Source organism: Mustela erminea, chromosome X (genome assembly GCF_009829155.1).
Source record: "Mustela erminea isolate mMusErm1 chromosome X, mMusErm1.Pri, whole genome shotgun sequence".
NCBI classification, from domain to species: Eukaryota; Metazoa; Chordata; class Mammalia; order Carnivora; family Mustelidae; genus Mustela; species Mustela erminea.
In genome coordinates, this window is record NC_045635.1 from 88,865,623 (window position 1) to 88,889,637 (window position 24,015).

The 24,015-nt window shown below is 34.2% G+C and overlaps 1 protein-coding gene across 1 annotated transcript in view; it reads left to right on the top strand.

The window, feature by feature from the left end:
* TBC1D8B (TBC1 domain family member 8B) overlaps positions 1 to 24,015 on the top strand; it is a 55,858-nt gene that overhangs the window by 28,996 nt on the left and 2,847 nt on the right. Inside the window, exons 8-20 of the mRNA XM_032330774.1 lie at positions 2,130 to 2,279; positions 2,853 to 3,003; positions 3,466 to 3,680; positions 12,023 to 12,140; positions 13,094 to 13,379; positions 14,338 to 14,467; positions 15,184 to 15,282; positions 17,945 to 18,013; positions 18,181 to 18,421; positions 19,170 to 19,235; positions 20,674 to 20,757; positions 22,012 to 22,068; positions 23,438 to 23,535. Of these exons, the coding sequence (XP_032186665.1) occupies positions 2,130 to 2,279; positions 2,853 to 3,003; positions 3,466 to 3,680; positions 12,023 to 12,140; positions 13,094 to 13,379; positions 14,338 to 14,467; positions 15,184 to 15,282; positions 17,945 to 18,013; positions 18,181 to 18,421; positions 19,170 to 19,235; positions 20,674 to 20,757; positions 22,012 to 22,068; positions 23,438 to 23,535 (1,764 nt within the window). The remainder of the gene's footprint in view (positions 1 to 2,129; positions 2,280 to 2,852; positions 3,004 to 3,465; positions 3,681 to 12,022; positions 12,141 to 13,093; positions 13,380 to 14,337; positions 14,468 to 15,183; positions 15,283 to 17,944; positions 18,014 to 18,180; positions 18,422 to 19,169; positions 19,236 to 20,673; positions 20,758 to 22,011; positions 22,069 to 23,437; positions 23,536 to 24,015) is intronic.

Genomic DNA, 24,015 nt, shown 5'->3' on the forward strand with positions numbered 1-24,015 from the left:
TTATTGATTTGTGTATGTTGAACTATCTTTGCTTCCCAGGAATAAGTTCTCCTTGATTATGGTATATGATCCTTGTAATGTGCTGTTGAATTTGATCTGCTAGCATGTTGAGAATTTTTGCCTCTGTACTCATTGAGATTTTGGATTATAATTTCTTGTAGTGTTCTTATTTGGCTTTAATATCAAGGGCATGCAGGCCTTGTAAAATTAGTTTGGGAGTGTTCCCATCCCCTTCACTTTTTTGGAAGAATTTGAGAAGGATTGGCATTCATTCTTCTTTAAATGTTTGATAGAATTCACCCATGAAGCCATCTGGTCCAGGGTTTTTCTCTGGTGGGAGGTTTTGGATTACAGATTCAGTGCCCTTACATGTTATTAGTAAGTTCAAATTTTCTTTTTCTTTATGTTTTGTTAATAGTCTATTTTTTATTGCTGAAAAATATTTCATTACTGGATATACCACTGTGTTTATCCATTCACCTCTTGACACCTTATTTGCCTTCAATTTTTGGCAACTGTGAATAAAGCTGCTATAAACATTCACATGCAGATTTTTATGTAGATATACGTTTTCAACTACTTGGTTATATACCTAGGAGCACAATTCCTGATTCATATGGTAGGGCTATGTTTTGCTTTCTAAGAAACTGCCAAACGATCTTCCAAAGTGGATGTACCATTTACATTTCCACCAGTAATTAATGAGAGTTCTTTTTCCATATCCTCAGCCACAAGTACTTGTTATTGTCAGTGTTTTGGATTTTAACCATTATAATAGCCAATAGTATTTCATTGTTTTTTTTTAATTTGCATTTCCTCAATGATATAATATTGAGCATTTTTGTATGATTATTTGTCATCTTTGTATCTTCTTTGGTGAGGTCTCTATTCAGATTTTTTGCCCACTTTTTAACTTGGTCTTTTATTTTTTAAAACATAATTTCCTTTCATTCTTTTAATATATTTACAATAGCTACTTTACATTCTTAGTTTACAAAATCCAGGAGCTAGGCCCTCTCAAAGCCATTTTCTGTTGGTTGCTTTTTTGTTTTTTAATAGTTCTTGTTTTTATTTTTAAACCTGGCTTTTATGGATTACCCCCATGAGTCAGTATAAATTGGTGGTCAGCCAGTGATGGATCAGAAGAGCTCCTTATAGATGCCTTGAACCATTAAGTTTCTACTTTTTACCAGGGGAATTTTTACGTGAAGTTATATCTCAAACTTCATGCAGTTTATAAATCCAGCCTAGGTTTCATTGCTTACTTACCTTCAAAATCAGCCAGAATTGAGTGACTGGGGCCTTCCAATGTCCCGTTTCTTTCCTGGGCAGTTTCACAGTATGTACATGCATACATACATCTAGATCCTCAAGAATACTTTACAATCTTTCAAAGTTCCCTGCATTTACCTAGTTATCCAGATCTTCCTTTTAGATTTTTAGCCAGACTCTTGTTTGCTCCAAACTGAAATCATAGCCTTCGGCGGCTGTGATGTTATCAGCTGATTACCCTGGCTTTCTCAAAGGCCCTGGGGAATGAGGATTTTTTCCTAGACCTGAGCTCTGAATCAAATCAAATGATAACGCCACTCTGGAATGGAGATTTTCTAGGGAGCTGTTTGTTTGGGTCAAAATACTGTTTGTTCTTGGGGAGGGGGAATTTAATGAAGCTCCTAAAGATCCATTGGCTGTGTTAACGCAGGCTTTCATGGCTACCACACCTCTGAGCTTGGGAGGGAGGGATGATGACACTAGCCTCAAAACAAAACTTCACGGAATCTGGTGTTCCTACTGCGCTTCATTAGTTTCAGTTGTAATCGATGCTTTTCAGTTTGTTCTGTGCCTTTGGTAAATTTCCAGTGTTCTGAACTGGTACTTTTAAAATCTTTTGCCAGTATTTTGTTGTTTTTGTAAGGGAGTGGGTTCACTGAAGTCCTGAGTATGCATATGAGTCCAGATGTTGATTTGTTGACATCTCTGATTTTGATAGAAAAACAATGTGAGCCATTGCTTTAATCTTTATTATGTAGATTGTGGTTTATAAATGACACATAAAGCATTAGTACATTTTCTTCTTGCAGAAACTTTTAAGCATACATTTGGGACAATTTACATTTTTTCTTTTTCAGGTTCCTATTAGCTCTGATTCTACAGATCCATCTGATAATACTGAAGTACAATCTTTGACATGTCAGAGAGAATGCAGTAAAACTGTGAACACCGAAGCCTTAATGACAGTATTTCACCCTCAGAATTTGGAGACTCTTAATTCCAAAATGGTAGGAAAACAAAATACTTGAATCTATGGACTGAAACAGTTGATCAAAAATAAAAATCTTAGAGCAGATTAGAAGGTATCACAACTGAAAACTTCTTTTGGTGCTTGAAAACGTTTTCTAGCAGGTACTATTGTGTGACTTCTTTCATTCCATTACACAAAAGGGCTATTACAGAAAAAAAAAAAAAAACAAATAAAAAAACAAAAGGGCTGTTACCAAGAATTAATGAAAATTGAACATTGGGTTTTATTTGCATAGGTTGTCAATAATCCTAAAATCAAGGTGATTGGGGGATAATGATGATTCAGAGCTTTATCGCTGAAGTATTGATGCTTTTCCCATTTTTATGTGAGTTTGGGTAAGAATTAAAATAGCAAATTAAAGCTGTTATGCTCATATGGATTCAGAAGAGTTGTGACCAGTGGTCCAGTGTTTGACCCCTCTGTGAATACTGATTTTGATTTTCTGTGTTCTTGATTTCCGTAAGTATTGTTTCACAGTGAAGAGAGTTTTCAGATTGTTTGAAAGAAGTTGATTTCTCACCATGTTTACTTGGTTGATTTTTTGTTACAGTTGAAAGAAAAGATGAAGGAACAGTCATGGAACATTCTATTTACAGAATGTGGCCGTGGTGTTAGCATGTTTCGGACCAAAAAGACTCGAGACCTGGTTGTAAGAGGGATTCCAGAGACCTTAAGAGGAGAGCTCTGGATGCTTTTTTCAGGTATTACATATATTCACTTTATTAATAGACATTAGCTATGCCCCTTCTAGAAGCTATACACTAAGTAAAAATAATTATAAGGATGGCTAGAATAAAGTCTCATTCATCATGAATTCAGATTAGTCAAAAAGAATAAGGTAGTTCTGTGTATTTACCTGTGTATCCACAAATCTATTATTTGAGCAAATTAGTTTATTAGGCAAGATACAGCTAATTGGGGGTATCTCTATCTCTACCTTCAAAGGAAACTTAAACGGGAAAAAACAGTTCATGAAAATTCTATTGGATAAAATTGGTATCCCAGTGTTATAAATTCTAGTGATGCCTTTTCCTTTGTTTGTACTAGGACATCACTTGAGTACAAAGCTAAATTTAAAGTAATCCGATTCTTTATGTATATATGCAAAGAGTAGGTTTATTACATTCTTCTTCTTTTGTATGTTAATGCAATCATCTATACAGGTGCTGTTAATGACATGGCTGCTAATCCTGGCTATTATGCTGAAGTGGTTGAGCAGTCCTTAGGGACCTGCAACTTGGCTACTGAAGAAATTGAACGTGATTTGCGTCGCTCCCTGCCTGAACACCCAGCCTTTCAGAGTGACACTGGCATATCTGCTCTGAGGCGGGTACTCACTGCTTATGCATACAGGAATCCTAAAATTGGATACTGCCAGGTATGACTTCATTATGAACCCATCTGTGTGTATGTTCCAATGGTAAAATCACATTAAATAGAGCTCCATTAATTTGAAAATTGTGATAAGAAGGACAGAGAAGCCTGAGATCGATGGGAGGTATTACTAATCTAAGTAGGATGGTAGTGGGAATACTTAAGATAATTGATATTACTTCATTTTTCTTTTACATTTAACAAATATTTATTGAATTCCTGCTCTGTAAAAGATACTGTGTCGGGGCGCCTGGGTGGCTCAGTGGGTTAAAGCCTCTGCCTTGGGCTCAGATCATGATCCCAGGGTCCTGGGATCAAGCCCCGCATTGGGCTCTCTGCTCAGTGGGGAGCCCGCTTCCCCCTTCTCTCTCTGCCTGCCTCTCTGCCTACTTGTGATCTGTCAAATAAATACGTAAATAATCTTTAAAAAAAAAAAGATACTGTACTAAGTGCTTAAGACTATAAAGATGAATCATATAAGGAGCCTGCCCTTGAAACTTACAGATGAGTAAGTATTAAAACATACTCTTTGGCAAATAAAAAACAAGTGGGCAAAATTAAAGAAACGTGAAGTTCTATTAAGATTTATAATAGGGATAAATTATTTTCATCTGGAGAAATCAGAAAAGGCCGCAGGGAAGAGGTCGCTTTTTTAGGTCTTGCTAATTGGTGAATTTTGGATGTATGGAGCTGGAATGAAAGAATATTCTAGGTAAAGGGATCATTATAAAAAAACACAGGGAGGTAAACATGGATTATATATAGAACCATGTTTTGTTTAGTAGAAATGTAGGGTGAATGAAGCAAAGTAGAGAAAAAAATCAATAAGGTAGATTGGGATAGGTCAGGAGTTTGAATTTTTTGTAGGTAGTGGGGGAAATCATTGAAAAAAATCCTTTAGGAGCACACTGTATTAATTAGGGATGCTAGATTGCTAACAAAAATAATTTCAAAGAGATAATAGCTTAAACACAATAGAAGTTTCCTCAAAGGAATAAATAGAGAAGAGGAAGTATTTAAGTCAGTAGGCAGCTCTCCTTTATGAAATTATTCAGGGACTTTTGCTGACAGCAGGCCCTGTCATCTTCAAAACATGGCTTCCAAGGTGCTCTTTCATTGCCATTACCCTCACAGGAGTCAGGAGAGAGCATGGAAAAACAATTGTGGTAGATTTTATTGGCTTGTTAAGGCCTAGAATGTGCATACATCACTTCATCCACATTGTGTTGGAGGATCTTGGACTTATGGCCACACCTATTTATAAAAAAGTCTGCAAAATAGAGTGTAACAGAGTATATGTGTCCAGATTCTATGGAAAAATGGGAGATTGGATTGTGATGGATAGCTAGTACTCTCAGCCACACATTCCTTTATAATCAGCTGAGCACTCATAATGATTATATATCAATCCTATCTATTCATTAATCTTATCAGTAGAGAATTTTTTAAAAAAGCAATTTAAGTGAATGAATCACCTAAATCACAAGTATTTAGGGTATTTAAGGATCTCTGAGAGGTAAGAAGCATAGTGCTTCTTTCCTCAAAGAATGAACACTCACAGAGTCTATGACATTATCTATATGTAGTAGTGTAGAGCCACCTTCAGAGTAGGTGGCACTTGCTTTTGACTTCTTAAAGATTAGAGGGCGCCTGGGTCGCTCAGTCAGCTAAGCATCTGACTCTTGGTTTCTGCTCCAGTCATGACCTCAGGGTCGTGGGATCAGGCCCATGTCAGGCTCCATGCTCAGCAGAGTCTGCTTGAAGTGCTCTCTCTCCCTCTCCCTCTGCCCCGCTCACACACATGCACTCTCTCTCTCTCACTCACTCCCTCAATAAATAAATAAAACTCTCTAAAAGATGAGAATAAGGTTAGAAACATGGAGGGCAAGAGGAAAGTTATTCTGAGTTAAGGTAACAGTATAAGCAATACCATTCAGGTGAGAATAAGCCTGGCATGGAGATCAGGCTGGCTAGGTTGATTTTGGAATCAAAGAAGTAAATAAGTTTGTGTGGGACAAGATCATGGAGATTCATTCAAGCCTGGGAAAAGTCTGAATCTGATAAGCAGGTTTTGTTTCTTTTGATCAAGAAGCCATGCAAGCCATACTGACTCATTAGGACTCACTGGCTAGCTTACTTTATTTATCTTTCACTCTGTCCTTCCTCCCTCCTTTCCTTCCATGTATTTAATCTATTTTCTTCTTTTTCTTTCTTCCCTTCCTCTCTTTTCTCTTTCCCTTCCTTTAATCTCTCTCTCTCTCTATATATATATATATATATACATATATATACATATATATATATAGAGAGAGAGATTATCTATAGAGAGAGAGATAGATATAACTCACATACCACAAACTTGACCCTTTAGTGTTTATATTATATTTAGTGTTATTTTATTATATTCACAATGTCATGCAACCACTATTACTACCTAATTCCAAAACACTTTCATCACCCCCAGAAGAAGCCCCATATCCATTAAGTTGCTCCCCATTCACCCCACCCCCAATTCTAGGCAATCACTTATCTACTTTTCTACCTCTGTGAATTTGCTTGTTAAGGACATTTTATGTAAATGGAATGATAAAATGTATGGTCTTTTGTGTCTACTTTCTTTCACTTAGGGTCATCCATTTTATATCATGCATTATTACTTCATTCCTTGTATGGCTGAATGACATTCCATTGTATGGATATACCATATTTGTTTATTCAATGGTTGATGGGCATTTGGGGTTATTTCAATATTTTGGCTATTATGAATAATGCTGCCATGGATATTCATGTACAGCTTCTTGTGTAGACATTGTGTAGACATTTTTTATTATTATTTTGGGTATATACCTAGAAGTGGAATTGCTGAATTATATGGTCACTCTATGTTTAACATGTAGACATTTTTTATTATTATTTTGGGTATATACCTAGAAGTGGAATTGCTGAATTATATGGTCACTCTATGTTTAACGTGTTGGGGCACTGCACCAGAGACGGCACCATTTTAACTTCCCACCAGCAATGTACTGAGGGTTCCAATTTCTCCACATCCTTAATAACACTTTTTATTGTCTCTTTTTTTGATTATAGCCGTTCTAGTGAATGTGAAGTGGTAGTTCATTGTGGTCTTGATTTGCATTTCCCTGATATGCTTATTGACTATTTGTATATCTTCTTTGAAGAAAAAGCTATTCAAATCCCTTGCCCGTTTGTAAAGTTGTGTTCTTTATCTTGGTACTGTTGAGTTTTAATGGTTCTTTATATATTCTGGTTACCAATCCCTTATCATATATAATATTTGCAAATTTTTCTCCTACCTTGTATGTTGTCCTTTCACTTTCTTGATGGTGTCCTTTAAAGCACAAAAGTTTTAACTTGATTTAATTTAATCTGTTAAAGTTTTTTTTAAAGCTTTAATAATGTCCAGTTTATCTGTGTTTCTTTGTTGTATGTGCCTTTGATGTCTTATCTAAGAAGCCACTGCCTAATCCAAGCTTAAAAAGATTTACTATGTTTTCTTTTATGAGTTTTATAGTTTTGATGATTAAATTTAGGTCTCTGAACTATTTGGTGTTAATTTTTGTATATGGTGTATGGAGGGAGTTCAGCTTCATTACTTTACTTGTGGATAACCAGTTGTTCCAGTGTTATTTGCTGAAAAAACTATTCTTTCATTCATTGAATCACCCTAGCACCCTTGTTGGAAATCAGTTGACCATAAATATTAGGGTTTATTTCTGGACTTGGAATTCTATCTCATTGATTTATATTTCTGTTCTTATGCTAGTATCACACTTTTTTTCTTTACTACAGCTAGGTGGTAACTTTTGAAGTAAGGAAATGTGAGTCCTGTATCTTTATTCTTTTCCAAGATTGTTTTGGCTCTTTTGGGTTCCTTGCATTTCCACATGCATTTTAGGATTAGCTTGTTAATTTCTGGGAAGAAAAGAAAAAGCCAGCTGTGATTTTGATAGTCCTTTATATTGACTCTGTAGGTGAACTTGGGGAATACTACATATTAACAATTAAGTCTTCTAATCCACAAGCACAGGATATCTTTCTTTCCCATTTATTTAGTTCTTTTTAAATTTCATTCAAAGTTGTTTTATAGTTTCTACTGCGTAAGCCTTGCATTTCCTTTATAAATTTTATTTCTAAATATTTTATTCTTTTTGATATAGTAAATAGAATTGTTTTCTTGATTTAATTTTTGAATTGTTCACTGCCAGCATATAGAAATAAGATTGATATTTATATATACTAATCTCGTATACTGCAATCTTGCTGAGCTTATTAAGTTTTAGTAGATTTTTTGTGGATTCCTTAGAATTTCTACATATAAAATCAGACTCTGAATGGTGATATTTTTATTCTTCCATTCCAATTAGGATATCTTTTTTTTTTCCTTTTTCTTGACTAATTGACATGGCTATAACCTTTGGTACAGTGTTGAAGAGAGGTAGTGAGAATGCATATTCCTGTCTTACTATTTATCTTAGGGGAAAGCAATTAGTGTTTCATCATTAAGTATGATGTTAGCTGTGGGTTTTTTGTAGGTTCTCTATTAGGTTGAGGAAGTTTCCATATACTCCTACTCTGTTGAATGTTTTTATCATGAAAGGGTGTTGGATTTTTGTCAAACGATTTTTGTCCATTGAGATAATCATGTGATTTTTTTTCCCTTTATTCTATTAATATCCTATAGTACATTGATTGATTTTCACATGTTGAACCACCTTGTATTTCCAAGATAAATCTCACTGGGTCTTGGTGTATAATTCTTTTTATGTGTTATTAGATTCAGTTTGCTAGTATTTTGTTTAGAATTTTTTGTTCATAAATTTGAACATAGAATTTATTTTCATAAAATATATTGATACATAGTTTTCTTGAGATAACTTTGGTTTTGGCATCAGGGCCTCAAAAATGAGCTGGGTAGTATTTCTTTCTCTCCTGTTTTTTTAAAGAGTTTATAATGAATTAATGTTAATTCTTCTTTAAATGTTGGGTAGAATTTGCTAATGAAGCTAGCTGTTCCTAGAGGGTTCTTTGCAGGAAATTGTTTCATTACTAATTCAGTCTCTGCTTTGGTATAAGTCTATTCAGATTTTTTTATTTCTTCTTAATTTGGTCTCTGTAGTTTGTGTTTTTCTAAGAATTTATCCATTTTATCTAGGTTATCTAATTTGTTAGCACATTCCTTTATAGTCCTTTTTATTTCTGTTAAGATTGGTAATAATGTTCGCTATTTTCTGATTTTAATAATTTAAGTCCTTTCTCTCTCTGCTTTTTATTTTTTGGTTTAGTACCCCTATGGATATCTCATTCCCCAGCTTTTCATTTTAACCCTTTCTTAGTCTGTCGTTTGACCCAGCTGTTAACCACTGCCTCAGCAAGCCACAGATGTGTTCAACAACTGTCTCCAGTTGTTTTCAACAAACACTCTGGGGGAAAGGCTCTTTGCTTACCATGAACCCTGTGTTAGGTCAAGTAAATGCAGCCTTGTGAGTGGGGTCTTTCAGTGGAAAGAAACCATCAGAGAGGTCAAATAATGACAATTATGTGGAAATGGAGCTCCTAAAGAGCTCTAGCCCCTGTCTGTTCTGTAAGGTGGCTGGCTGCTAGGTATTTTTAACCACGATTGCTGAAATGTTGGTTTTTAAGACCACTATGAAGCTGAGGAGGGAGGCTGGGTATAGAGCAATTTAAAATGCCAAAGAGCTCACTTTTTAATGAGATTCAGCCATTTTATTAAATAAATGCTTTCTGAATTGTTCTAAGATTTCAGTTAATTTCCAGAGTTCTGAAAAATTGATTCTGACAATATTAGCCAGTGTTCTTGTTGCCTGTATAGAGGAGAACATTTTCAGAAGGACTTACTCTGCCATTTTCACTGACACCCCACCCATTATGACTTCTTGAATAGGAAACTTGATGGAGTAAAAAGTAAACTTGAGGGGCGCCTCCGTGGCTCAGTCAGTTCAGCATCTGACTGACTCTTGGTTTTGGCTCAGGTTATGATCTCAGGTCCTGAGATCAGCCCCAGATCAGGCTCCATGCTCAGCAAAGAGTCTGCTTGAGATTATCTCTGTCACTCCCTCCACCCAGCCACCCCTCCACTCCCCACCACACACCCTGCCCCCACCTGTTGTGCTTGGGCACACTCTCTTCCTCTCTCTCTCTCAAATAAATAAATAAATCTTTTTTTAAAAAATTTTATTTATTTATTTATTTATTTATTAATTTTTTATTTTTTATAAACATATGTTTTTATCCCCAGGGGTACAGGTCTGTGAATCACCAGGTTTACACACTTCACAGCACTCACCAAAGCACATACCCTCCCCAGTGTCCATAACCCCACCCCCTTCTCCCAAACCCCCTCCCCCCAGCAACCCTCAATTTGTTTTGTGAGATTAAGAGTCACTTATGGTTTGTCTCCCTCCCAATAAATAAATCTTTTTAAAAAACTAAACCTGAGGTCAAATACTGTGCCAGATCTAGCAAATAATCGACATCCTTAGTACACAAATCTATAAGAAAAGTGTTAAAATATAAAAATGAGCAATGAACATGAAAAGATTAGTTATAGAACCAAAAGTACAGATGGATTAATAAGGCCTAAAAAAGAAAGTTCAGCCTCAAAGAAATTAAAGTTAAAACCATGAAATACTATTTTCAATATCAAATCAACAAGGACAATTATAATTATTACAATTCTCAGTATTTAGTATTGGCAAAGAAGTAGTGAAATAAACATTCAAACACTATTGGTCAGAAATATGAATTGGTAGTCTTTCTGTAATACAATTTGGCAATAATATCATGTCTTTAAAAGTAGTATATTCTTGGGGCTCCTGGGTGGCTTAGTCATTTAGGCATCTGCCTTCAGCTCAGGTCATGATCCTCAGGGTCCTGGGATTGAGCCCCTGCTTGGGCTCAATGCTCAGTGGGAAGCCTACTTCTCCCTCGCCCTTTGCCCCTCTCCCCCTTTTGTGCATTCTCTATCTCTGTCTCTCAAATAATAAATAAAAGCTTTAAAGATAAAAAATAAAAATAGCATTCTTTGATTGAATACTTTCATTGCTGTATATCTTTCCTGAGAAAAGAGTAAAACAGTTGGATGAAGATTTATATACAAAGATGTTCATTGCTGTGTTATACATAATGGTGAAAAATTGGATCCAAACCAAATGTCCAACAGTCGTAGAATGGTTAAATAACTTATAGTATATTCAATTTACTGGATTATTTTATAGTCATTAAATACACTGTTTGAAAAGAATTATTTAATGTCATCAAAAATGTATAATGTGATGCTTAGTGAAAAAAATCAACAGATTTTTTCCAGATTTTAGAAGGCAGAAAAAGGAAGGAAAAGACACACACACAGACATACACATCAACTTGTTAACAGTGGTGATCTCTGGGTAGGTAAGATATAGGAGATTTAATTTTCTTCACACATCTCCATTTTTTCCAGATTCTATATATTAAAGTTTTATTCCTTTATAATAAAAGGATTTTCTGTGGCCAAATGTTATATAAAAGTAATGATCTGATATTTGTATGCAAGATAGATTAGAAGGAGAAAAGGTGGAATAGAGAAGATAAAGCAAATCTAAAAGACATTTTATAAGAAGAAACTCTAGGCTATAAAGACAAATTGGATGTGGCAGATAAAGGATTTCTAGCATGATGAAAATTAGGAGAGCAAAGAAGAGAATCCTATTTAATAGAAAAAAGAAGTTTAGTTTGAACACAGTTGAGGATAATTGACGTCAATTTGAACATAATTGAGGATGATAGAAGGATGTTCTGTAGGTAGTTGAAAATACTGATGAATAAGGAGGGCATGTATTATTACATGGAGCACTGGGTATTGTGCATAAACAATGAATCATGGAACACTGCATCAAAAACTAATGATGTATTTTATGGTGACTAACAGCACAATAAAAAAAATACAGATGAAATTTCTTTCTCCAATTTTTAATGTGTTTTTGAGCATTATTTTTTCCCAGATTTGTGATAATTAAGATATTTTACTCATTGAAATTAGTCTAAAATTATAGAGGTTTTACTTATTTTGTTCTACATTTGTATTACTGCTTTATTTTCTTTGAATTTGCTCTTAAGTAAATTGATCAGCCAATATTAGCCTGAATTCACCTTGTTTTGTTTTGGACTGGCTCAGAGTTCTTATATGTTTCCATTGTGATTATTTTTTCATAGTTTTTATTGCTGAAAACTAGGGTTTGAAGAAGAAATGTAATTATCACCCAAACAATATTTATTTATTTATTGTATGTTTGTTTGTTTATCATTTTTTCCTGTGAATTTTAGGCAATGAACATCTTAACTTCAGTGCTGCTTCTCTATGCAAAAGAGGAAGAAGCTTTTTGGCTTCTGGTTGCTGTGTGTGAACGAATGTTGCCTGATTATTTTAACCGTCGAATCATTGGTAAAACACACACATACATCCCATAGATAAGCACATATTTCTTTTCTAAACAATTTATATGTCTGTTATCTATCCAATTACATATCAGATGGGAGAACTGATCAATTAGGTTTTGAAATATACAAAATGCAAGCAGTATCAAAATGTCTCTTCACTGACATGCTGAAGAGAAGTGCTTTTTATACTGAGTATATGATTGGAAAGATTGTTTAATACATTGATTTTCTAAGAAAATACTTGGTCCGTTTCTTAATAAAATAGAAATTTTAGGTTTACCTTCTCTGTTTTGCTGAAACAGTGGTGATATAAAGTATCCAGAGCTACTGGAACATTGTTAATTGTTTCTTGATGAGAGGTAGATTTTTAACCAGCTTAAAGTCTCCATGTTTATATGAACTGTATTCATACTTGCCAGATTTGAAAGAAGGATCAAGTTCTTGGTTAGTTAATTATATGATATTTTCTTTAGTCATCAGATATTTGTAGATTTTGACACTACCACAATACCATATGTAGTCTCTGCTTTGTGCCCTTGTAAGCCTTCAGTATCATGGCTGGGTTATTGATTATATTGTCTTTCATTACAGTTTGTGTATTTATCTTACTGGATAAATCTACTAGATATTAGATCTACCAGATATTAAGCCATTTGAAGATGAGGTTATTTCATTAATTGGTATATCTCTTATGGTACCTATTACAGGTTTCTGCACATAATAAAGATTCAATAAATTACTCTTCAAACAAATTTGAAGTGAGGTTCTCAAGTGCTTCTTGATGCATGACACTTTGCTAGCAGCTAAAGAGATGTATGAAATACAGAAAAGGCACTGAAGAATTTCATAATTTAAGGAATAGAAATGAGATATATTGGCATACTAACAAGTGGGAAGGTCTCAGAAACAAATCCTTTTGAAAGTGTTCATTTTTAAACTTCCTTTTATGTTTGCCAGGTGCCTTGGTGGATCAGGCAGTCTTTGAAGAACTTATCAGGGATCACCTTCCCCAGCTGACAGAACACATGACTGATATGACATTCTTTTCCTCAGTTTCTCTCTCATGGTTCCTCACACTTTTTATTAGTGTGCTGCCTATTGAAAGTGCTGTGAATGTGGTGGACTGCTTCTTCTATGATGGAATAAAGGCTATTTTACAGCTGGGATTGGCAATACTTGACTATAATTTGGACAAACTGCTCACATGTAAAGATGATGCTGAAGCCGTGACAGCTTTAAACAGGTACTGTCAGAATCATAGTGTTTCAGTCTGGAGAGCCGCTTGGAGATGATGTTGTTCAGCTCCCTGATTTTACAGATGTGGAAACTGAGCCCTAGAAACTTCAAACAGTTTTCCCAATGCCACAGAGCTGGTTGCATGAAAAATCTAGGACTAAAGTCCTCTTCTCTATTTCCAAATAGAATACAATAAGAGTAAATCCCTTTTGAAGTAAACCACTTGGTAACATACACATTTATACTACTATTGTTGGTTCAGTATGCTGGGACTTTTCATAGTCCCAGGTTGAGCCATGAAGTGTTTTTGTGTAAAAGTGACTTGAAGGGGGAAGAGTAGTTAATAATGTTAAATATCCAGTGGAAGAAATTGTTCTGGCTTTCAAGCAATTTCAGTCAGGTAGGCTGAGTTTTATTTATCCAGTGCTTTTTCTGTGAATGTTATTTTATATTGGAGCACTTGTGTAGTGTGTGTATGTGTGTGTGTGTGTGCGTGTGTATACCATATATGTGTGTGCTAAATGAATGAATATTTGATGAGGGTAACTGCTGGAATGATGCATCAAATACCATTTTGTACAGAATAAAAGCTAAACACTGAGAGCATTCAGAACATTCAGAATACTCTGTGTTAAGGCCTCAGTGTACCTTTCTTATTTCTCCTCTCCTGCCTCTACATAGCCTATATTCCACCCTTACTGGGCTATGTGGTGTTTGCTGAGTACTCTCTGAGCCTGTTTGCTTTCCTTGTACTCTCCTCCCTGCCTCTGAAATAATTTCATTATCCCATTCCCTGCTCCCTTGTCCTCCTAATTCCTAACCACCTTCAAATTCCACTTCTTCATAAGACCATCCTCTGTCCTCTCAGTTGACACTAACCTCTAACTAACTAGGGAGAAATTAGCTGTTACTTCCTCTTGCATTTTACTTCCACTCATTCTTGTATTACTGTTACTTTTGGATAGGTTCTTTGACAATGTCACTAATAAGGATAGCCCATTGCCTTCAAGTGTTCAGCAGGGTTCAAATGTGAGTGATGAAAAAAGCAGTCATATGAAAGTGGATATTACAGATTTGATTAGAGAGTCAAATGAGGTAAGTTTTTTTTTTAATACCACAAATATAATTACATAGTATAATTTAAATGATTGGTACTATAGTTCTATCTCTAGTGGCATGTTAAAAGTAAGATAATAATACAAGTAAAGACATAATTTAAAATCCAATTTCACTTTATGAGTCTGAATTTTGTTTTGTTTATTTTTTAGATTCTACTTATAATTGAAATCATGTCATATTTGTCTTTCTCTGTCTGACTTATTTCACTTAGCATAATACCCTCAGGTCCATCCATGTTGTTGCAAATGGCAAGACTTCCTTCTTTTTATGACTGAGTAATAGTCCATTGTATAAAAGTGATTTCTGTGAACTGTTCCTAGGTTATATAGCCTCCTGTGCTTCAGTTCGCTATTCTTTAAATGAAACGAAATTCATTTGCTTTCACAAGTAATGACCACTTTTAAATACCTATCACCATATAAAAAGGTGAAAATTATTCTCTTCTTAGAGACTAAGAATTTTTTCCTATGTTCTTGTACTTAGTCTAGACAGATAGTAGGTGGAATTCTCTCCAGTAAATATATGAAAAACTGAAATGTGGGAGGTGAAAATTGGCATAACCACTGAACAAGTTAAGAAAATAGCTAGAAATAGAACCAAGGCCTCTGAGAATTGAGTCTGATGAAATTCAATTGTAGGAGAAGTGGATATTTATTATGAATGAGTATCTACTGAAATCATATTTTTTGCAGAAATATGGTAATATTCGCTATGAAGATATACACAGCATGCGCTGTCGAAATAGGTTATATGTCATACAGACCCTAGAGGAAACAACAAAGCAAAATGTGGTGAGTATCTCTACCCAATGAGGGAGAAGCAATTGGAGTAACAGGTTTTTTTCCAACTTCCTTTAAAAAATTGACATTGCATGCAAACAAAATGAATATAACTAAACTTTTGAGCTAGATTCTTGCCACAGCTTAGCTTACTCTAAATTTTTTTGAGAGGAAGTAAATTATTCTCTTCTAGTTGAATTATGTTGATTTCTCCAAAATGTTTTGTTATTTGACCTTTACTGTTGAATATTATGATACAGGCATTTAAGCATAACATATTTGTGATGTGCTGCATCAGTAAGAACAGCGGACCTACATAGCAGTCAGTGCTGCTAATATATATTATTATCCTCAGAAATCTAAGATACAGTGAAAAAGATATAAAACTGTGTTTTAAATACTCTACTTTCAATATTAGGGTGACTGCATAAGAAGCTGTTAGCATTGGTTGCCTCTGGTGAATGGGATTAATAAATTGCTGGTTGGAAGGGAGAGAGTTTTACTTGGCTGTGTATGCATCCTTCTGTTTGAGCTTTTATCATAAGCATGTACTGTTTTTGTAAAACTACTTGCTTAAAGACCACGTCCTCAGAGATGCCAGTCTGGGGAAAAAAACATTTTTGAAGATTCTAGGTTTAGCTTTCAATTAAATAATTCAATGATGTTACTGTGATGTAGTTGGCATAAGCCCCCTTGTTTTGGTTTTCATGTGTGTGTGGGGGGGGGGTGATATAGTTTTTTAAATGAGATCATATCAGTTACTTTGTTCTGCAGCTTACTTTTTTCACTCAGAAATATATGATGGTCATTGCATATCAGTACATATAGACCTCCCTTACTTCTCTTAACATACTGAAAATATACCATAGTATGGACATACTATACAGTTGACCCTTGAACAACATAGAGGTTAGGGGCCCCAGTTCCCTGTGCACTCAAAAATCCACTTATTACTTTTGACTTTCCAAAAAATTAAGTACAGTTGACCCTTGGGCAACATAGGTTTGGACTATGTGGGTTCATTTATACGTGGATCTTTTTTGATAAATATAGTACTGTGGATGTATTTTCTTTTATGATTTTCTTAATATTTTCTCTAGCTTATTGTAAGAACACAGTATATAATATACATATAAATACATACAAATAACATACAAAATATGTGTTGATCCCCTGTTTAGGTTATCGGTAAGGCTTCTGGTCAATAATAGGCTATTAGTAGTTAAGTTTTGGGGGAGTCAAAAGTTATATGTTGATTTTTGACTGTGGGGGGGGTATTCAGTGCTCCTAAACCCCAAGGGTCAACCATACTAGTAGCCTATTGTTGACCAGGAGCCTTACTGATTCACTCAGGTTCAAACATTTTTAAAAAATGAATATTGAATGTTAACTTTGATCAAAAGAACTTTCCATATCTTGCGATTATATATTTTTCCTGCTTTGTTAATGTAGTGGATTATATTAAGGAATTCCTAATGTTAGGCTTCTGTTGGATTCTTGAAATGAATCCTATTTGGTCATGTCGTATTGTTATTTTAACATTCTGTTTTGATGATTTTGCTACATAGCTATGTTCTTTACATCTGTGTTAAAGTGACACTGGCTTACAGTTTTCTTTCTGTGTGTGTGCTAACTTTAGTTTTCATATCAGTGTTGCACTCATGTCATAAAATGAATTTTGAAGTAAATTATATTTTACTATGCTTGAGAATAGTTTAGATCACATAGGAATTATACATTACCTGAAAGTCTGAGTAATTGAGCCTATAAAACCATCTGGATCTGCTGCCTTTTGGTAGAAGGCAAATTTTTTATTACCTTTTCAGTTCTATCCAGAATTTGTTCTTCCTGGGTTACTTCGGTATTTTAATTTTTTTCCTAGAAAATTATCCATTTCATCTAGACTTTCAGATAGCTTGGTGTAAAGTTTCTAGAATTCATTCAATAGATATTTAATGCTACCTCCTCTGTGCTGGACACTTTAAAAGTGACCTCTATACCTATGTTTACATTATCATTTTACTTCTCAATGATGTTTATTTTTGCTTTATTTTATCACACTTGCCAGGTATTAGCCAATTTTACTTTTTTTAAATTAACCACCTCTTTGTTTTATTGAGTGTTTTATCATTTCATTTATTTTTAATTTCCAGTTTTACTAATTCTTTTATCTTTACTCTTTTAAATTTACCGAATACCAAACTCATTGTACCATTGATGCTTATTCATCATGTAGTAGGATAAAGCTGCATATTGTCTAAGTTTATTACTTCTTGGATTATGTTACTTGGCACAGAGAGGGGAATGCACATCTCTCCCAATGTCTTTGAAGTGTTTAATGACAGCCCCACTTGATGACTTCTCAGAGGCAAGAGAGGAATATGTGGAAGGAGACTTAGAATACTGTTGCTTATATTTATAGACATTAAATGGATATCCTTTGGCAATGATCTCTGGTTATGAAGTGATGAAGGCGAAAGTACATGTCAGAGTAGAATTGAATTGTAGTCTATGTACAACCTCTTTAAAGGGCAAAATTGGTGTATTTATCTTTGTTATACTTTTAAAAAGAAGAAAATGATTTTATTCTAGCAGAGGAGGATTTCTCAGTGGATTCAAGAAGAATTTCAATATTGAAGTGTTAAAATCTAAACTGCTTTTAATCTTTTTAAAGCTGCGTGTTGTATCACAAGATGTGAAATTGAGCCTTCATGAATTGGATGAACTTTATGTCATCTTTAAGGTACTGTTGTTCTTCTTCAAGTGAAAAATAATACTTTTAGGCAAAATTTTACCACAACCACTCTTAAATATTTTATCTTTAATTCTTTTAGTACGCATGCTTAAAAGAAAATAATTTTATAAAATTATTTCTTATGACTTACTGACTTTCCTCTTTATTTTTCATAGAAAGAGCTGTTTTTTTCTTATTATTGGTGCTTGAGTTGTCCAGTACTGAAGTACCATGACCCCAGTCTGCCATATTTGGAACAGTATCAGATTGACTGCCAGCAGTTCAGAGTGTTATATCACTTGTTGAGTCCCTGGGCTCATTCTGCAAACAAAGATTCACTAGCCTTATGGACATTCAGATTATTGGATGAAAACTCTGACTGCCTTATAAACTTCAAAGAATTCTCCTCTGCAATTGGTAGGATGATGTCCAGTAATTTTTTTTTAAGCCAAAAATAAAGCTACTCCTAGAAGTACTTAGTAGTGCCTGTTATTGCTAATTTAGTCAGATTTTATCAACCTGAGTTACATTATCTCCAACTTGAGCAATAAGTGGACCTTTTTCTGGGTTTATAACTGAAACTAAGTATATTGGTCTCATTTTGACTCAGCCCTCTCAGAAGAACAAGCTGTTACATATGGATGTTTTAAAGGTTAACATGAAGAAAGAGAATATCTGTATCTTCCCCCACTCAGGCACATGGATACTTCAAAAAGAGCTTCTTCACCCATCAGTAAAAATCAACCACATAACCTAGAAAATTGGTAGAGAAGTAATCCAACAACCATGTTGTACCTGTAGATAGTTCACCAGTTACATTGTTCCTTTGCTTTTCTAGAGACCCCAGCATACTTTCTTACCAGGAATTGCCCCTTTAAGAGTTGTTCTCTCCTCAGATGAGGCATAAGGCCTCATTTAAAAGAAAAAAGAAAATTTAGTTTGGGGGGAAGGGAAATCAGCATTTTTCCTTCTGATAAAGGGTATTTTGCTTATACACTTGAAGGAGAGAATCTGGCTGTCTAGGTGGTGGTTTAACTCTTAGGTTAAGTAGAAGGTTTTTGAATCCTAATTACTGGCTAATATCTGTACCTTAATTTGTATCACTGGAATTGATTGAATGATCTTTGAAAATAATGATAATTTGTCATTGAATTTTATTGAACAGATATAATGTACAATGGAAGTTTCACTGAGAAACTTAAGCTGCTTTTTAAGCTGCATATTCCTCCAGGTAAGAGCTTAACAGTCTTTAGTGATGTATAGGAGTTGATTCCATTTTAACAAGTATAATTGCAGATATTAAATATTAATAAATAACATAATTTTCAATATGATATCAGGTCATTACTTCACTGTGGCCCTTGGATCATATGTCCAGTACTTTTGCTTAGTTACAGTGAAATCTGTGGAAGATATTCTCTGTAACAGATGGGTTCACAAGTTTCACAAGTTTTCTTCCAGCAAACAAAGATAGTAGTTTAATGGTAGGTCATGTATAAGAACTACCTACCATTTGAATATTGGTATAATATTGAAATGTGATATTGTTGTTATTGTTGTCAGTTGGGGAGTAGAATTTAACTCTAGACAAACTGCCAAACTTGTGGAATACTGCAGATTATCCAGAAAAAAATGAGACTAGACAGCAGAAATATTAAACATTTGGAAGAGGAAGCAAAATAAAAGCTACCATTTATTGAGCACTTGCTCTGTTGAGGCATTTACTTTACAGGTATTCTTTTACTTAATTCTCACAATATCCCTGAAAAGTGGTAATGTCCTTCCAATTTTGATGATAAGGAAACTAAGGCTCAGAAAGATTAAATTATTGGGCGAAGATCACATAGTTAATAAATTGCATAGCTGGGATTCAAACCGAGGTCTGACTTAAAAGCTCAGGTTTCTTTCTATTCTACCATATTGCCCTAATGTTACCATATAATGCCAGTTTTCTTCAGTGTTTTCCACCAACCTTTCCATATTTTGGGAAAACAGTCTTGGGTTTTAAGCTAAAGGAACATTGCAGAAGTACCATTTAGTTTAGATAGGGTTAATTCACACAAGCAAACAGCACCTCATAATTTGTCTAAAGCCACACCTGGGATTTCTTTCAGAGTCTTCCCAGGATAGCCAGGAACCATTCTTTACCGACCAAAAATCTAAAAGCCATCTTTGACTCTTCACACACTCAGATCACAAACAGAGCATTAAAAACCAAAGCTAAACCACCTAATAATTTAATTATGAAGGACTTTACATTGTCAAATCAAATTACTGTTAGAATGTTTAATGTTGCTATGGAATGAATATGCTTTCAGTAGAAGATCAGAAATGGAAAGAAAAAACCACTGTGTATCTGCTACAGCACTCAACTTCATTTTGCCTTATTATCAAAGATGTTCTTAAATGACCGAGGTTACATTTTCAGAGATTTTGAAATGCCAGGTTTTCTTAGTTTTCTCAGAAAACTCTTAAAAAGCAAGTAAGAGAACTCATGGAGCTCAGAGTGATCAAGTTCTTCTTGTTATTTGCTATAGAGTAGTACCACTTCTACATTTCTTCACAAATGTCTTTCTTATAGTGACCTTTTGTTTAACTTTCTGCCCCCAGATTTCCTTGACCAGGAAATTGTTATTGTTAGTAAATTGATTTGGGTTATCTGTTTTCAGCTTATACTGAAGTGAACTCTAAGGACCCTTCACAAGGAGATGAACTTTCCAAGGAAGAATTGCTTTATTTCAGTCAGCTCCATGGTAAATATCAGTTAAAAATGTCTTTTTTGATGAGTAGTCACTCATGGAGATCTTCCTGGCTAAAAAATTTTTTACCCCAGCTACCATTAATAAAATTTGAGATAATTTTACTTTATATTTCTTTTATGCTACCATAACACTTAGCACAGAGCTAAATGCATGGTAAGTACCCCATAAATATTTGACTAATTAACTGAAATGTGTTTTGGGTTTTGATTTATGGAATTTTTTTGTCTACTGGAGGATTAAAAAGAAAACTCATTTTGTTTCTTCTTTATGTTGCAGAAATTTCTAAAATGTATCTGACCATTTTCATGCCTTATTAAAATACAGTGGAAACAATAGAATCTTTGATGACTGAAGGTCATAGCTATTATTCAAACAGTGAATACTTATTATAAATCACTGTAGGTGTAGGAGACAGGGATGAGTCTGTCTCCAAGACATAATTTGGAAGTGTTATGAGCTCATTTTTGTGTCCTTCGCCTTTTTTTTTAAATAAACATGAATGTCTTATAGAGGGATAAGTGCTGATTAATATATGTTTATAATTACTGTATGTTGGTGTTTGAATATTAAGTTTGAAGAGTCCTTATAAATCAACTCATCAAATCCCTTAATTTATATGGGTAAGGGCATGGAGACCCAGAATAGAGAAGTGACTTGTGCAGGAGTTCACAATGCGTTATTGCCACAATCAGGATTAGTAGCTCCATCTTCTGACCTTCTGCATGCTTTTTTCCCCTAATAATAAAAGTAACACAGTTTAGTTTGAAGAAGGTCATAAGGAAGAAAATACCACCCAGAAATAAATAATAATTGGTGTACTTCTAGGATTTTTTTCATAAATACTTTTCTATAAACATCTCTACTGTAGGGGCACCTGGGTGGCTCAGTGGGTTAAAGCCTCTGCCTTCAGCTCAGGTCATGATCTCAGGGTCCTAGGATGGAGCCCCGCTTCGGGCTCTCTGCTCAGCGGAAAGCCTGCTTCCTCCTCTCTCTCTGCCTGCCTGCCTCTCTGCCTACTTATGATTTCTGCCTGTCAAATAAATAAATAAAATCTTTTAAAAAAAATCTCTACTATAAACGTTCTTGGAATTTTTTCATCTGATGAGAGGAGGTCATGTCAGCTAAAATTGGCTTCCTGAATTAAAGAAAATAACATGTCCCTAAGTCTTTATATAAAATATTATTTTACTTTCAAAAGGTATTTACTTGTTAAATATTTTACAGAATGCATTTTTTTTCCTGTAGTTTCCAAGACTACAAATGTGAAGGAAGCAGAATCACTAAAAAACAGCCCAGAAAAAGGTACTATGATTAGGAATATCATTTAGTTTAAGTCACTCTTTTTGTGAATGGGGTTAGCTACAAAGGCAAGTAGTGGATTCTGTTTAAAGGTTATTGATTTGTCCTGAGAGCCTTTTCACTTTTCTGTGTGTTTAACAATTTAATATTTCTTGTCTTGATAATTAAGTCTCAGAACTTACAGTCAATGACCCATATTCATTTAATTTTACTATTTTGAAAATATTTATTTTCAATTATGAGATTAGTAGATAATAAAAGAAATTTAAACAGAAGTCTTCATACCCCCACTGAACTCCACCCTGAAGTAAATGTGAAAACATTTTGTTCTATATCCTTTCCAGAACCATTTCTGTGTATACACACATACAGACATCTCTTTTATTAAAAAAAAAAAAGAGAGAAAGAAAGAAAGAAAGGAAAATTCCATAAATTCTGTTCTACAATTGGCTTTTTCAGTTTTGTGATATATCATGGGAGTTTTACTATCAGTACATTTGGATCTGTCTTATTCTTTTTAATGGGTATAGAGTATTCCATTCTTTGGTTGTACTGTAACTCAATAACTAGCCCAGTACTGATGGACATTTAGGTCACTTGCAGTTATTTGTATTACAAACTCTGTTGGAACAAACATTTTATACTTATGTTGTAGAATACTTTTATACACATTTCTTTAGAATAGGATAAATTCATAGAGGTATGAGAATGCTGTGTCAAAGAATATGTACATTTAGTATTTTGATCAAGGCTGTCAAATTGTTCTCTAAAAATCCATCATCATTTTATGTTTTTGAGTAATATTTAGTCAAAAAATAACAAATTGCTAAAGAGCTATTTAAATACAACAACATCTTCCCTAGGTTGTTCAGTATATCTACCTAGTTTTCCAATGAGTTTTAAGTAATTATTAATAGTCACATAAATTATCTTCATTAAACTCTTCAGAGGAATGAATGGATAGTAGTGTTTCGAATTTTTTTAAGAAGAGCTATTATAGACCACTTCAGAATCTGCATATAAGAACATCATATAGAAGCTATTTTAAACTTAATAGTATGCATGAGAACATCTAGGTGAAATTTACATTGTCAAGTCAGGGTGTACTATTTAAAATGCATCCTTCTCCCTCTCTCTTTACATCTTCCCCAGTCCCCAGACTTACCAAAGTAAAAGTTTTAGTTTAATGGAAATGGAGAACAGATTCTGAAAGCCAGTGGGTGAGATAAAAGGTAAATTCAGATAATTTTCTGGGTTATTAATAGAATCTCACATCTTAATGAAATAATTTCCAATAGTAGTTATTCCTTCCGAGATTTGAAGAAATAGAGTGGACTGTTCATTATGAAATGGTTTTATTCCACTCATACAGGCAAAGGAAAAGTTGATATTCAAGCATATCTAAGTCAATGGCAAGATGAGCTTTCCAAAAAAGAAGAAAACATTAAGGATTTACCAAGAATGAATCAGGTATAGTGTTTTTTCAAATAAAAAATTCTAGGTTCTTGTTTGTTTTTATGAATATGGGTGTATTCAGCTCTAAAATAGCTAACATGCTATTAGAAAAATAGTTAATCTACATATCATCTCTGTAAGTTTCATATGTGCACAGAAGAATAGCAAATTTTTAAATGATTTTCTGCTTTAATGCCTTTAATGCAATGTTTCCTATTTCCAGCTTTATTAGAAGTGTTCATTTATTCAGTAAACATTTTTTTGGTGCCTACTAGATGATACACCTAATGTTAGGTGGTACTAGGAGTAAGAAGTTACTAAAATAGGTCACATGCTGGTTTCTAATCATCTTGTATTTAACCTGCTGGAACAATACTAATGAATACTACTTGTCAAAATTCCAAATCTGTCTCTTAAACTGTTCAGTTTATGCTCTTATGTTTTTTAAATTAAAATCTGTTGGTGTAGATACTGAGGATTTCCAGAACTTTACCA